General features: G+C 34.6%; 1 protein-coding gene and 1 non-coding gene across 3 annotated transcripts; one reads left to right on the top strand and one right to left on the bottom strand.

Moving 5' to 3' along the window:
• Nucleotides 1-3,418: 3,418 nt before the first annotated feature.
• Nucleotides 3,419-16,777, top strand: LOC123678354 (protein spaetzle 5-like). Of its 2 annotated transcripts, none has more exons than XM_045615343.1 (5): nt 3,419-3,700; nt 10,904-11,058; nt 13,314-13,739; nt 14,875-15,168; nt 16,238-16,777. In XM_045615343.1, exons 1-5 carry the CDS (start codon nt 3,656-3,658, stop codon nt 16,404-16,406), a joined length of 1,089 nt encoding a protein of 362 aa, XP_045471299.1. In that variant the 5' UTR covers nt 3,419-3,655; the 3' UTR covers nt 16,407-16,777. The 2 variants fall into 2 exon arrangements, with proteins under 2 accessions (XP_045471299.1, XP_045471300.1); XM_045615344.1 differs by lacking the exon at nt 3,419-3,700 and adding an exon at nt 5,976-6,121.
• Trnam-cau lies at nt 13,775-13,847 on the bottom strand. The gene has a single exon. It is a non-coding gene; the product is annotated as a tRNA-Met (tRNA).
• Nucleotides 16,778-17,085: the final 308 nt, after the last annotated feature.

Below are 17,085 nucleotides of genomic sequence, written 5' to 3'. Positions count from 1 at the left end.
AAATATCAGTGATTTACTTATAACTCTAGTATTATTACATTCATTTTTAAATTTATAGGTATTGAAGATAATGTAATTTTTCGAATTAGGTAAGTGTCTTGTGCCAAAATTATCCAGTGGCTTAGATATACAGGGTTAGAGGGCAACTACAGGAATATCTAAAACCGTTAGAAAGACAGGGTGGCTTTAATTACAACAAAGTTGCGTTATTTAGGGATTGGTGTGTTGGTGTTATCAGATCCAAAATATATCCATTAGTTCTGTTAACACCAACTCACTTATCCCTAAATAACGCTACATTTTTGTAATTTAAGCCACCCTGTATCTCTAACAGTTTTCGATATCCCTGTAGTGTCCCTCTAAATAGTTCTAACCCTGTATAGATATATAGATATAGGGGTGCGATGATCCTTTTCTTATTGAAAATCTACATCACTGCCTATTTTTCGAGAAAATTATTTGATTTCTGAAATCAACAGATCTTCACTGGGAAAAAAGGTCTTTTGTATTTTTTTCATAAAATGTACCATTTTCGAGATAATCGAGTACAAAACAAACACTATTCACGAAAATCTACAAAAATTAATTTTTCAAATTTTCCCATTAGTGACGAATGAAAGTACAAAAATTGTCGTAGTGTATTATAACGATTTCAGAAGGCATTCAATCGAACATAAATTTTCTTTTTGCTTTAAACTCGTTTATCTTGAAAATGGTAGTACATTCTATGGAAAAATACAAGAGACATTTTCTTTAGAGGAACTTTGTTGATTTAAGAAAGGTACTTATAGGAAATGGATCATCGCACCCCTATATCTACGCCACTGGATAATTTTGGCAGGAGACACTTGCCTAATTTGAAACATTTCATTATCTAGACTTCAATACCTGAAAATTAAAACAATGAATGTAATAATACTATAGAGTTATAAGTGAAGAACTAATTTTTTTCAAACTGTAAAATTTTTTTAACACCCTGTATCTCGACAACGAAGCTTGTTAGGTTATATGTTTATATGATCTTTTTTCATGAAAAGAGTTGTTCTATGCAAAGTCAAAGTTTTTGAACTAAAATCTGGACCACCCTGTATATGTTGCAAAAGTTGCTCCCTGAAAGTAGATTGAATTTTTCAAAACAGGATGACCTCCAGATCAAAGAATTATTGATAGGAATGACAATATCAACGCACAACACAATAATCTGTAGTTGAATAAAATAATTCTTGGTATGTGGTGCATAATTTATGTATAGTTGATGTAATGATAACGAATCATAAAAATTATAATAAACGACTGTTCCTACATTAACAAGTGCAGGGCTCTATAAAAGTTTGAATAGTTTTCTGACACGTGTCATAGCGATTGTAAGTCGCCCACCTATTTATTACGAAATATATGTAGACACAACAATGCTTCATTATTTTGTGGTTAACACCTTCATGATCCCCACGTTAATTTGCATCTAACAAACTTTCCTCCAGTTCAGTCTTTTAGTTTATTTATAATTCACAATCACGAAACCTTGGAATCGCTGGAGTAAAAATACTTTGTCAATGGGTGTGACACTATGATCGCTCCAAAAAAGTAGTTCTTTACAGTATTATCTTCCGAGAAATTCTCGTCTACGCATGCACACCACAAATTGGAAAAAATATTAAATGACTATGGAACCACTTGCGATTTAATATGAATAGCCATACCATTTTTCATCAACATCGGACTGGTAAAGATTTAGATTTAAGGGGAGGTGGGGGGGTGTTCATTGCAACTTTTGGTCTATATATTCGGCCCCCCATCATCAGAGTTGTTATCAGCTTGCTCTCCAGTTCCAGAGTTCTAAAGAATTTCAGAATCTGGTATGGCTTCAAGGATGTTACTTCCTCACTTCTAAAGGGTGTTTTTTTAGAGCTATATAACTTTAAATTGCAATAAAACAACGATGGATTATTCGATTGACATGAATTTTATTTATCCGCAAGATAATCTTGTGGCATTACATTTTAAATATGATTTCTGGCATATGACCACCACGGCTGGCTCGGATGTAGTCCAATCTGGACGTCCAATTTTCGATGACTTTTTCCAACATTTGTGGCCGTATATCGGCAATAACACGGCGAATGTTGTCTTCCAAATGGTCAAGGGTTTGTGGCTTATCCACATAGACCAATGACTTTACATAGCCCCACAGAAAGTAGTCTAGCGGTGTTGAATCACTAGATCTTGGAGGCCAATTCAAAGGTCCAAAACGTGAAATTAGGCGGTCACCAAACATGTCTTTCAATAAATCGATTGTGGTACGAGCTGTGTGACATGTTGCGCCGTCTTGTTGGAACCACAGCTCCTGGACATCATGGTTGTTCAATTCAGGAATGAAAAAGTTAGTAATCATGGCTCTATACCGATCACCATTGACTGTAACGTTCTGGCCATCATCGTTTTTGAAGAAGTACGGACCAATGATTCCACCAGCCCATAAAGCGCACCAAACAGTCAGTTTTTCTGGATGTAACGGTGTTTCGACATACACTTGAGGATTCGCTTCACTCCAAATGCGGCAGTTTTGTTTGTTGACCTAGCCATTCAACCAGAAGTGCGCTTCATCGTTAATGGACGTAGTGCGCGATACGTATTCCGCACAGAATCATTATTTTCGAAATAAAATTGCACTATTTGCAAGCGTTGTTCAGGCGTGAGTCTATTCATGATGAATTGCCAAACCAAACCGAGAATAAATCACTTGACAGCTGTTAATTCGGTCGCCATCTTGAACAGTAATGCCAACTTAAAGTTATATACCTCGAAAAAAAACCGCCTATATATATATGTTTTACCGAAAAAAAAAATTAAAAAGCTCCTTCTGGGTGTTGCAGTTTTTTTGTCAGTTAGTATATAAGTGTGAGGCAGGGTTCTCGAAGATGAACTTCATTAAACATAAATTTTGATCTCGGCTACCTACCGATTATAATCTCCAGGTTCAAATGAGAATAGCTTGCACCAAAATATGGAGATATCTTTTCGTTTTATTTTTATGATCATTAACTGATGTCATAGATTTTGGTCGACTACTTTTCTGATTCTAGCTAAATCCAGTTCCTGTTGAAAATATTCACCTCCTAAATCCGAGAAGACCCACTTGAATAATCCACTGATGATGAGTAGGACGGAACAGTTAAATATGATGATGTTCAAAATTAATATAAGTAAAGGTAGCAACGATGATGATGATGAGTAAGACCGCTCTCTTATTGGCTTACTTCCGTTGAGAAATTGTATTTCCTATCGGTACTGAACCCGACGTAAAAGTAAAAGTAAAAAGTAATAATTATGACATCGAATGTGTTAGTGAAGTTCATTGGATAGAAACTTTACCTGTCCACTGTCAGTAGGTCGAAGCATAGTAAAATGCGGATTCCCCACCTACTATTACTACTCTAGACACATTCGATTCACTATACGAATCAGTGATGGTCCACTGAATATAAGGAAATCACAAATAATTAAGCAACATCGCTGTTAATCACAAATGTATGGGAATTTCGGTGTTGCGAACAGGACACGAAAATATTCAGTCCAAAAAACTTCTATTTCGCTCTGAAAATGGCAACAATAAGACCATTGTGAACATTTTTCACCGGTTAGTGTTTAGTGATACATGCTTGAGATGAGTGTTTTGGAGAGGATACTAAGTGCAATATTGGTAAGAGAAAAATATGTTTAATTTGAAAAAAAAACATTTAAATTCAATAACAGTTGTTCATCATTTTAATCAACTGGAACATTACTTTTTAAGAGCGAACATTCAATAAAGTCTTCCTTTTTCTCTGTAGATATCACGGGGGAAAATTACTTTTTTAAATAATACACCAAAATCTGTCCGATGTTTTCGATCTGGTAATGATCCATCATGCACAACGCGTACTCTGTATATTCGGAAGAGCTAAAATTATCTGGAACTATGAGAATTAGGCTAGTAAAGACTTTTCCGATAAGAGGTTTTATTTTTATATTGAAAAAAGAGTAGGTATATTTTAAGAGAAATCAATGGATAAAACTTGCCTTGCCGAATTCCATCTTTAAGGTCTTGAATCGATTATGGAGCATTGGAATAGACTTTATCTTTCACGTGGTTTCAAAGAAAAAAGTCTAAAGGTGTTAAATCACAAGATCTCGGTGGCCACTTGTAATCACCTCTTCTTTGTTGCTTGTGTGGTGCGTTAACGTCAATATCTTGCAATTTCGGCCACAAAAAAATTTAATAATAGCTCGGTAGAGAATCCATTCACCGTAACAGTTGCACTAGCCTCATTTTTGAATGAGTAAACTCCAATAACACCACCAGCTCAAAAACCTAACCAAACAAAGACACGTTGAGGATGGAGTGGCTTTTCAACAATCATTCTTGGATTTTTTCGAGCTCCAAATGTAAAAATTCTGCTTATTAACGTAGTCTCCAAGGTGAAAATGGGCTTCATCACTGAAAATGATTTTTCGATGAAAATCCGGATCATTTTGATGCATTTCAAAGACCCAATCAGCGAAAATACGTTGCTGGTGATCGACCGGCTTGAGTTCTCATTTCAACTGAACTCTAAAAGCCGTGGTTTTGATTCTTCACATCACTAACTTGTCGTAACAGTTGAAATTTTTCCTCTAGTTTCATTATTGCCAGCCGAGGAAGTGCTTCACGACAACTCAAAAGTGCTTTAGTTTTGCGAACTGTGACTGCAAAATTTTCCCTATCTTTGTAGTGAATTTTAACAATTTCGATGAGTTGTTGAAGTGTGTATCATTCCATTTTTAGTAATGACGTAATTTTTAATTGTCAAATGTCAAAAGATGACAACTTCAAAAGTGACAGCTGTCTAGATAGCTCCATTCATAGAATAAAAAATCCGTTCTTAGCTTCTTCCGAAAAAAATTCGATGATTTAATTGAAAAATTTCCCATTCAGTAAATAAATAATAACATATCAAGTAACAGATAAAAAAAGGTTTGTTAACAATGCTTTTGCTATATATTTTCTGCTGAAAATGCTGAAAATGGCTTTGGAATGGGTTCCTTCTTAAAATTTTTAGAGTTTTCCATTCACAGAATAAAAAACTGTCAGTTTTTAGCTTCTTCTGAAAGAACCCAATAATCTAAATGAAAATTTTCCCATAGGGTAGATAAATAACAACATAAAGTAACACATAAAAATAGGTTAGTTAACAACGCTTTTGCTATATGTTTCCTACTGAAAATGTCCAATGCATTTCTCCTAAATATGTACCTACGTCTATAAACAATGATTTCGTGACTAATTCTTAATGAAGGTGATTTCTGTTGAAGAAATAGCCGAACAATGTTATACTTTAATAGCTGATGAATCACTAAAATACATGGTCACAGACTGATTGAAAATCTGTTACGTGAAACTGGATTGATTATGATATTTATCTTATTTGAAACCTTCGCTAATTGACATCAGCTATTTCAGTAGGTAGGTACTATTGGAATAGTTTATGTTAAATACATTCTGTCAAGATACCATCGATTATTTAAAAAGCTCTTTCAAGGGATTGTCAATTTTTTTGTCGGTAAGTTGGCACAACTGTCCTCTACGCTCACGCGGAGTTCGAGTATCATCAATCGTAGGTTTATTTACAAGTGAGTTTTGTGGGTTTGACGATAGATGAAATAATCGAACTAAAAAAAACATAGTGTTGCCTAATTTATTAAGGAAAACTGATTTTTGGAAAAGAAACATCATTAGACTATATATATCAGACTTATATAGTCTAAGGGATACACCACAATAATGAATTTCTGGACAAATTTTTTGAGATTCAATCGGTGTCTAGTTTAATATTTATTGTTTCTTTAAATTTGAGAAGAATTTAATAATTCTTCGGACAGTATTAGTTTTATTGCGACCAGTGTATTAAAACATGAACATAAAACATTTTCTTGTTTTAGTAACTCCAAAAAAAATCCAGATTTATCTTTGATCATGCGTATCGAATGCTCAGATGTGTTCTGCAAGAATTGTCACATTTTTGTATTGTTATTCGAGCCATAATATTTATATTCGTTACGTGTTTTTGGTGTTTGTGTAGACATGATTGACTTCTCCAGGCTGGTAAGGAAAATTTGGGATTTTAATTTTTCTTGAAAATACTTCAGTCTAGATTTATACTACTAATGAATAAGTTGACTAGGGAATATTAATTTCTTTGTCTGTCTTTCATTCTTATATTCTTATTTTGATATTACCTTCAATTATATAATTCCCTTGAAAAATTAATTACTACAAGGTGTTCCCAGTTCGATTTCGAGTGCCTAATAGACGTTTCTGTAGAATTGGGCCCATTTGAAATCTGAAAATTGGGAGGAAAAACAATGAAGTAATCCAAAGTTATTTTGCTTCTAAATTCAATAATTTCTGAGTTACTTGACTATTTCTTGATCTATATTTTAAGTCGAGTCAAATTCATAAGTTTCATGAGAATATTCATGAAAAGAATAATTGATGATGAAAAGAAGGAAATGTATTCTGCCTTTTTTTGAAATGAATTTCCAAAAAATCACACTACGTACAACATAATATAAAAAATCTCAATTAACTCAGAAATTATCGAATTTAGGAGCAAAATCATTTTAGAATATCTATTTAGGCACTTTTAGTTTTGGTCTAATTTTATTCGCAAGTTTTGGCACAATATTTGACACATCCTGTGATGATATTTCTTGAATTCAAAAGTTGCACCACATTCTCCTACTTCAAAAATGTTGAGGAAGGTTCACGCTTAGAATATTAAGAATAAGTGTAATGAACAAAATACTGACTACGAATATTACCATTTTTTTCAGTTTTTTTTATCGATATTTTCAAACCTATCTGTATCAATGCTAATTCAACATTCAGAACAGAAAGTCCTTCAGCGCGATATTGTTATTTAGGGCAATATTCAATAGTCCTGATAATTTGAGGGGAATTAAGTTTCAAAAATATTATTTGGAATTGAAAAGCCGGAGTTCAATCATTGCAGTATGATCATTAACATACTTATGACAGTAATTGAGATAATTTCTAAAATAAAAATAAATAATAAGCCAACTATAAAATGTTCATAATGAAAATAATGAACCAAATTATTATTTCAACAACACTATAACAGCCTTCTGAATAATATATCGTATCACATTCTTAGCATGTTCAATACCAATCTATATAAACCTACATAAGATTATAAATCTTACTTTCACTCCCCCGTTTGTATGTATTGTTACTTATTGTTCCGATAAATTAGTTTTCATTCGCCAAGCTGTCAATCCGTTACAGAAGTAGTTTAACGCACCAAAGCCTTCCAAGAAGAAGTTTACAACTACTTATTTGCTTCTGCATTCAATATGATTGATAATTATTATTATTGTCGGCATGCGAGCTGTTTCTATTAATTTTTATATGGTAGCTTTTGTGATCTACATTGGCTTCAAGGATACGAGGTCTTATATCCTTGTTGGGACTCGTGAACTTAAGGTCTGAAACACGCTGGTGAAAATAATGTTATTTGAAGAAGTGGAAAAAGTGGGAAAATTCTTTGAAAAATAATTTGATATTGAAATATTAAATTAAACATAACACCAAGCAATATCAAGAAATATTATTCCAATACTCAGCAAATATTTCAATGTTTAGGTACCTTAAAATTCGTTTCATGAAAGATCCTCTTGACTTTCACTTATATAAATATTTGTAGCATACTTTTGGTACCTTTGAGAGAATTATAGATTCTCATCAATTATAAAGGGTGTTTTTTTTCGAGGAATATAACTTTAAGTTCGCATTACTGTTCAAGATGGCGACCGATTTAACAGCTGTCAAGTGATTTATTCTCAGTTCAGTTTTGCAATTCATCATGAATAGACTCACGCCTGAACAACGCTTGCAAATAGTGCAATTTTATTTCGAAAATAATGGTTCAGTGCGGAATACGTATCGCGCACTACGTCCATTTCATTTTGTTTAGCGATGAAAGCGCACTTCTGGTTGAATGGCTACGTCAACAAACAAAACTGCCGCATTTGGAGTGAAGCTAATCCTCAAGTGTATGTCGAAACACTGTTACATCCAGAAAAACTGACTGTTTGGTGCGCTTTATGGGCTGGTGGAATCATTGGTCCGTACTTCTCCAAAAACGATGATGGCCAGAACGTTACAGTCAATGGTGATCGGTATAGAGCCATGATTACTAACTTTTTCATTCCTGAATTGAACAACCATGATGTCCAGTACCTGTGGTTCCAACAAGACGGCGCAACATGTCACACAGCTCGTGCCACAATCGATTTATTGAAAGACACGTTTGGTGACCGCCTAATTTCACGATTTGGAACTGTGAATTGGCCTCCAAGATCTTGTGATTTAACACCGCTAGACTACTTTCTGTGGGGCTATGTAATGTCATTGGTCTATGCGGATAAGCCACAAACCCTTGACCATTTGGAAGACAACATTCGCCGTGTTATTGCCGATATACGGCCACAAATGTTGGAAAAAGTCATCGAAAATTGGACGTCCAGATTGGACTACATCCGAGCCAGCCGTGGCGGTCATATGCCAGAAATCATATTTAAATGCCACAAGATTATCTTGCGGATAAATAAAATTCATGTCAATCGAATAATCCATCGTTGTTATTGCAATTTAAAGTTCTATAGCTCTAAAAAAAACACCCTTTATGCGAGTAGATCTCGTTGTAGATGTTCCTATTTATAATAACAATTTCAAGTTTAATGTTGACCGCATTACCACTTACCAGAACCTTTAAAATTCAAGCACAAAGTTTGTAAAATATGAAGCAATATTGTAATTTGACGTATTTTCCTCGTTGAATTCTCTAAAATTATTCTGTTGATGTTTCTGTTTGTGACGTATTTAGTTCTGGGTTTATTTATCGTGAGATTTTCCTCAATAAATGTCAACGTCTTGTTGAGAATACAGATCAGCTTTCTTCCCACTTGAAATTCTCATATGGTTTCGTTCTTCAATTTCTAATACGTCGAGGTATACCCAAAATACATAAAATATTGGTTCAATACCCACAATCTAAGTGAAGTGTGGAACATGGACGTGTTAGACATACAGAGAATTGTGTAATATTCTAGTGCAAAGCGTTGTTTTCCAGATTATTGTTTCTATTGATTGTTCTAGCAATAGGAGATAATCACCAATGGTGATATTCACAATTAACGTTAACAAGAAGGTAAATAATGAAACATCGTAAGACTTGGTTGATGCAATGGTTGTTCATCAATCAAAGATTTGTTTAAATGCAATTGAGAAAAGTAATTGATGTTTAATATCATTGCTTTTTAAAATATTGATATAGAATGGTAATATTTATACGTGACATATTTTGAAAAAGGTTCTTGACTTCAAGAATGAACCAACTCAATAAATATATGGTTATTACTTGAAAAAAGTCATTATGAAAATCTTGTGTGTTTTCGTAAATGAAATAATCACTCATATAAAGGGTGTTTTTTTTTAGAGTTATAGAACTTTAAATTGCAATAAAATAACGATGGATTATTCGATTGACATGAATTTTATTTATCCGCAAGATAATCTAGTGGCATTACATTATAAATATGATTTCTGGCATATGACCGCCACGGCTGGCTCGGATGTAGTCCAATCTGGACGTCCAATTTTCGATGACTTTTTACAACATTTGTGGCCGTATATCGGCAATAACACGGCGAATGTTCTCTTCCAAATGATCAAGGGTTTGTGGCTTATCCGCATAGACCAATGACTTTACATAGCCCCACAGAAAGTAGTCTTGCTGTGTTAAATCACAAGATCTTGGAGACCAATTCACAGGTCCAAAACGTGAAATTAGGCGGTCACCAAACGTGTCTTTCAATAAATCGATTGTGGCACGAGCTGTGTGACATGTTGCGCCGTCTTGTTGGAACCACAGCTCCTGGACATCATGGTTGTTCAATTCAGGAATGAAAAAGTTAGTAATAATGGATCTATACCGATCACCATTGACTGTTACGTTCTGGCCATCATCGTTTTTGAAGAAGTACGGACCAATGATTCCACCAGCCCATAAAGCGCACCAAACAGTCAGTTTTTCTGGATGCAACGGTGTTTCGACATACATTTGAGGATTAGCTTCACTCCAAATGTGGCAGTTTTGTTTGTTGACGTAGCCATTCAACCAGAAGTGCGCTTCATCGCTAATGGACGTAGTGCGCGATACATTTTCCTCACAGAACCATTATTTTCGAAATAAAATTGCACTATTTGCAAGCGTTGTTAAGGCGTGAGTCTATTCATGATGAATTGCCAAACCAAACTGAGAATAAATCACTTGACAGCTGTTGAATCGATCGCCATCTTGAACAGTAATGCCAATTTAAAGTTATATACCTCGAAAAAAACACCCTATATTTCAGTAAAGGGGACAAGGATAAAAACCAATAATTCTTCGCAAATATAAAAAAGATTGTTTTTTGTATGTGCAAAAAAATCTCCGAAAATATAGTGGAATTCCGCTGATTTGGAATTTAGCAATTATTTTATTGCATACTTGATTAGCATATTCAAATCAATTTTATTTTGGCGGATTTCCACCTATTTCCTTTGAGTCAACGTTCTTGAGAGAAATATCCTTGTTCTAGTCTCCTTGACTTCATATCGACCGAAGACAATTCTTTTAGAAACCGGAACCATAAAAAAACTATGGAGTAACTAAGCATAGAGGTGGATATACCTATTTGAGTCATTCATTATACGAAATTTGAATTAATGATTGGGTTCATAGCTTCCTTTATTATTAAAATGTGTTGTGATATTCAAAAACCACTCGAATGGAAAACCACTAAAATGTTTCTTTTTTTGCAGGTAATTTCATTCATTTTGGGCTCAGCAATTTCTAGTCTCGGCGATTGTTCTTATTATGGAAGAACATGTCCCTTTTTACCAGCTCCAGCTGGTAAAACACCCAAATGTGCAAGGCCAGGACTGACATTTTGTGAATATCCTGACGGCTATCCTGCGTAAGAAGAAAAATGAATTTTATTTTTTTTATTATGCTCTTTAAAATTTGTTATTAAGTATTAAACAGCTTGGTCCAGATTTTAGCGCAATAACTTTGGTGTCGGATAGAACAACTCTTTTCATGAAAAAAAGTTCATATAAACATTTATCCTAACGAGCTTCGATTTCGAGATACAGGGTGTTAAAGTTTGAAAAAATTAGTTTTTTATTTATACCTCTGGTATTATTACATTCATTGTTTTAACTTTTAGGAATTGAAGTCTAGGGACAGTCATGTTTCGAATTAAATAAATGTCTCTTGCCAAAATTATTCAGTGGCGTAGATATAGGGGTGCGATGATAATTTTCCTATTGAAAATCTACACCACTGTCTTTTTTTCGAGAAAATTAGTTCCTTTCTGAAATCAACAGAGCTTCACTGAAAAAAAGGGCTAAAGAATTTCTTTAATAGAGTGTACCATTTTCGAGATAATCAAGCAAATGTAAGGCCAATTGAAAAGTCCCCGGTCTGATGCACAGATGGCGGTGCTAGTATTAAATCCATATGATTTTCAGTTAGTACCAACCTTCAAACAATACGTGTCAAAGTTGACAGCAGTTCGACCATTAGTTTGTGAGATGTTGCGTTTTGAGTGTAGCTACTTTTGTTATTTGAAAAAAGATGAAAAAAAAGAATTTCGTGTGCTGGTAAAATATTGCTTTTTGAAGAGGAAAAACACAGTTGAAGCGAAATCTTGGCTTGATGAAGAGTTTCCGGGGTATGCACCAGGAGAATCAACCATCATTGATTGGTATGCTAAGTTTAAATATAATGAAATGAGCACCGAAGACGGCGAACGCAGTGAACGCCCGAAAGAGGCTGTCACCGACGAAAAAATCAAAAAAGTCCACAAAATAATTTTGAATAACCGTAAAGTGAAGTTGATCGAGATAGCAAACATTGTGAAGATATCATCGGAACGTGTACATCATATCATTCATGAATATTTGTACATGAAAAAGCTGCGTGCAAAATAGATGCCGCGCGAGATCACAATCGATCAAAAGCAACAACGTGTTAATGATTCTGAGCTGTGTTTGAAGCTGTTTAAGTGCAATGAACACGAATTTTTGTGTCGATATGTGACAATGGATGAAACATGGCTCCATTATTTCACTCCGGAGTCCAATCGACAGTCAGCTGAGTGGACTGCACACGATGAACCGAATCCAAAGCGAGGAAAAACACAACAGTTAGCTGGCAAGATTATGGCATCAGATTTCTGGGATGCGCAAGGTATAATATTCATTGATTACCTCCAAAAGTGCCAGACCATTAACAGCAATTATTATATAGCATTATTGGATCGTTTAAAGGATGAAATCGTTAAAAAACGGTCCCATTCGAAGAAAAATAAGGTGCTGTTTCATCAAGATAATGCGCCGTGTCACAAATCAATGAAAACAATGGCAAAATTACATGAATTTGACTTCGAATTGCTTCTGCATCCACCGTATTCGCCAGATCTGGCCCCCAGCGACTTTTTCCTGTTCTCAAACCTCAAAAAAATGCTCGCTGGAAAGAAATTTAGCGCCAATGAAGAAGTAACCGCCTAAACTGAGGCCTATTTTGAAGCGAAAGACAAATCGAATCGTACTACAAAAATAGTATCGAAAAGTAGGAAGATCGCTATAATTGCTGTATCGCCCTCTAAGGCACTTATGTTGAATAATAAAATCGAATTTTGACAAAAAAAAAGGGTTTTACTATGGTAGACCGGGGACTTTTCAATTGGCATGTTACTTGTAGAGTTTTATATTTAGTATTTATTTTGTACTAGATTATCTCGAAAATGGTACATTCTATGAAAAAATTCAGGAGACTTTTTTTCAGTGAAGCTCTGTTGATTTCAGAAATGAAATAAATTTCTCCGAAAAAAAGACAGTGGAGTAAATTTTCAATAGGAAAAGGATCATTGCACCCCTATATCCACGCCACTGGAAAACTTTGATCGGAGACATTTACCTGATTCGAAACACTACATTATCAAGACTTCAATACCTAAAAATCAAAAAAAGTAATGTAATAATACTAGAGTTATAAGGAAAAAACTGATTTTTTTTTTAACTTTCCCTGTATCTAGAAAACTAAGCTTGTTAGGATATATGTTTATATGAACTTTGTTTCATGAAAATAGTTTTTCTATCCGTCGCCAAAGTTATTGAACTAAATTCTGGATCACCCTGTATACTTACTAAATACTTTTTTTTTCAGAGAGTTAATCAAGTCACTAGCAAAACAGGATCGATACAACCATCGATCTCTGGTCACCGATGAAACCAGGGATGAATATTCAGCATCGACAGGACCGTATCCTGCAGCAAAGTATCCTTTATCATATAAAGGAATAGATATAACAACGTCTTCACCCTATTACAACAGTGGGGTACAGGGACAGTGGTACAACGGTGATTTGAACGTACCAAATTTCACCAAACAATTCAACCAATCAGATCATTTGTTCAATGGTTTTGGTGATCACCAAGGTGGCCTTGCATCGAACAATGCGGCTCAGTTCCTTAGATACAAATACACGTCGAATATACCACATCCACAACATCCCTATAGAGATCTGTCACCAAGATTTTTAGGACCATTCCAGGATTTTCCCCATTTCCGCTCTAATTATTTATGGAAAAGGTATAATTTCCATTTAATTCTTTAGAAAAAAAAATTGCCCCGGGTGAGGATCGAACTCACGACCTTAAGATTATGAGACTTACGCGCTGCCTACTGCGCTACCGAGGCTACAAGAATTTATGTTGTTAGAAGTAATATAACTCACATCAATTAGATCTATAATAACAAGGGCGTAGATCATTTTTTTCTTAGGGGTGGGGTAATCGAAAAAAAATTGTTGACGATAGCGTTTACTCATTTCTGTAATGTGAGTAAGGGTTTGATAACGAAGTTTGAACCAAAAATTTACTCGAAATAGTAGCATTTTTTTGATTACCGATTCGATTTTTCTTATCTTATATAGGGTGTTCCTAAATTGGAGGTACGAAGAAAAAGGTGAGATTCCTTGAATGATGTTAAGAATAAAATGTCTTATACATGGGCCCGCAAACATTTTGTTTTCGAGATACAGGGTGTTTCTTGTAATCCCACTTATAACAGTTTAACGAATCTTCACCAATCTTCTCTACAGATTGGGTAAATAAATACTTATAATTAATTTTCTTCATCATAGCGCACTGGATTTTATAATAATTTGAATTTTCCTGAGGGTTACTGAAGAATTGTTTGATAAGAACCGACAAGAAATCAAAAAGTGTAGTACTGGACCAGAGTTTCTTTTTACAATTTTCTAAACTACCAGTGGTTTACCAAAAAAAGTTCTGGTGGAAAAAAGCGGACACTTTTCCAGAAAAAATATCATCGAATAATAATTTGCGTTCAAAATTAGCATATCACATGATAAAAACTTTAAATTGGAATATCTTAACCAAATTTCAATTGAATATCTTATAAAGGGAAGGTGCTATAAGAAAAAAACTTGAACTTTAACATCTGTATCTCGAAAAACATATCGTTCGCGGACTCATATTATAGGACTTTATTTCAATGATCCGAGAAATCTGCCATTAGAGATTATTATATTGGTTCATATTATGGAAAACTTTTCATTCTTTTTGTCTTTGAGAGAATGTTGAAAGTTTATATTTTGAAAATATTTTCTACGCCCTTGTATAATAAGACGAATTCTCATAAAAATAATACTCATTTCAACATATTTTCAATTTCCATTCGACCAATCGCTTCGTTATTTCAGAGAAACAAATCCATTCAGTCAAGCTCACGAAAGAGTCAAACGATCTGAATTACTGAGACGATTTATGAGAGAAATCAGAGAATCTCCGTTTAAAAAAAATTCTACAGAGGAGGTAAACCACAAAAGGCAAAAGAGACAAGATGATGGTCTAAGTGGTGAAACACTTTGTAGAGCAAAATCGACTTTTATTATGCCTAGAGCTGCTATGAATGCTGATGGAAATTGGCTGTATGTGGTGAACATGGAAGACACCAATCAAAAATATACGCAGCTGGTTAAAACTGAAGTTTGCGCGTAAGTATTAAGATTTTTTTAGTACGGTGTGACAATGCCAAAGCTCAAAACATAACGTTCCACATTTTCTTGATTGTAAAGGGTGTTTTTTTTAGAGCTATAGAACTTTAAATTGCAATAAAACAACGATGGATTATTCGATTGACATGAATTTTATTTATCCGCAAGATAAGCTTGTGGCATTGCATTTTCAATATGATTTCTGGCATATGATCGCCACGGCTGGCTCGGATGTAGTCCAATCTGGACGTCCAATTTTCGATGACTTTTTCCAACATTTTTGGCCGTATATCGGCAATAACACGGCGAATATTGTCTTCCAAATGGTCAAGGGTTTGTGGCTTATCCGCATAGACCAATGACTTCACATAGCCCCACAGAAAGTAGTCTAGCGGTGTTAAATCACAAGATCTTGGAGGCCAATTCACAGGTCCAAAACGTGAAATTAGGCGGTCACCAAACTTGTCTTTCAATAAATCGATTGTGGCACGAGCTGTGTGACATGTTGCGCCGTCTTGTTGGAAACATAGCTCCTGGACATCATGGTTGTTCAATTCAGGAATGAAAAAGTTAGTAATCATGACTCTATACCGATCACCATTGACTGTAACGTTCTGGCCATCATCGTTTTTGAAGAAGTATACGGACCAATTATTCCACCAGCCTATAAAGCGCACCAAACAGTCAGTTTTTCTGGATGTAACGGTGTTTCGACATACACTTGAGGATTAGCTTCACTTCAAATGCGGCAGTTTTGTTTGTTGACGTAGCCATTCAACCAGAAGTGTGCTTCATCGCTAATGGACGTAGTGCGCGATACGTATTCCGCACAGAACCATTATTTTCGAAATAAAATTGCACTATTTGCAAGCGTTGTTCAGGCGTGAGTCTATTCATGATGAATTGCCAAACCAAACTGAGAATAAATCACTTGACAGCTGTTAAATCGGTCGCCATCTTGAACAGCAATGCCAACTTAAAGTAATAAACCTCCAAAAAAACACCCGTTATATAGGAGAGTTAATAAAATCTGCATTGTGGTAATGAGAATATTACTATTACTTTTCAGAACTAAAACTTGCAGCTCCCTTTGCGGACTACCTCTTGGTTATACTTCTAAATGCGAACAGAAATACATACAGAAGAGATTGATAGCATTGCAGGGGGAAGGAGATCAGCTTTTTACAGATATTTTTTGGATACCAAGCTGTTGCGTTTGTACGATTCAACAATCTTGAAGTTATTCAATGAGACAGAATTCCAAAGAAGGAAGTATTATTTATGTTGTTGTTCGAATATCGAATGAACTGATGTGAATGTAGCATAATTAAAAAGGAATAGGAATATATATTAAATATTCCAGAAGAATAATCACTTCTACATGAACAATCTATCATATAATTATTTGGATTATATGATAAATTAATTTGTATCATGATATGAAATTGTTCAATTCCTCATCAATGATCTACAACAATTTACACCGTAGACATTAGGATGTGTATTCTTTCGAACTATTTTATTTTTGACAATTGACTATGTTACCATACATTCAAATTATTATACATAATTTCGTTATAATAAACTGCCAAGTCTTTCACACAATAAACATTTAATTTTGTTTGAACACTAGACTCAAAAAGTAAAAACCAAGAGCTAGTATATACAGGGTGGCCATTTGAAAACGAAACAGACGAGATTACAGACGAAATAAAGTTTTTCGATAGAAATGCTCGGACATGTCGATTTCTGTTTCGAGGGGGACAACTTAAGATGTAGGTTACGGACGCATAGCGCTTCAACCCTTGCTACTACAACCCTCACCCCCAAATTTTGAATAGGGAAGATGGGGTGAGTGATACCTCATTTGAAAGGTATTTTTATACCGATTTCAGCACAGTAATTGTTTTTTCATTT

This window comes from Harmonia axyridis, chromosome 4 (assembly GCF_914767665.1).
Source record: "Harmonia axyridis chromosome 4, icHarAxyr1.1, whole genome shotgun sequence".
NCBI classification, from domain to species: Eukaryota; Metazoa; Arthropoda; class Insecta; order Coleoptera; family Coccinellidae; genus Harmonia; species Harmonia axyridis.
This window is presented reverse-complemented; position numbering and strand designations above follow the sequence as displayed.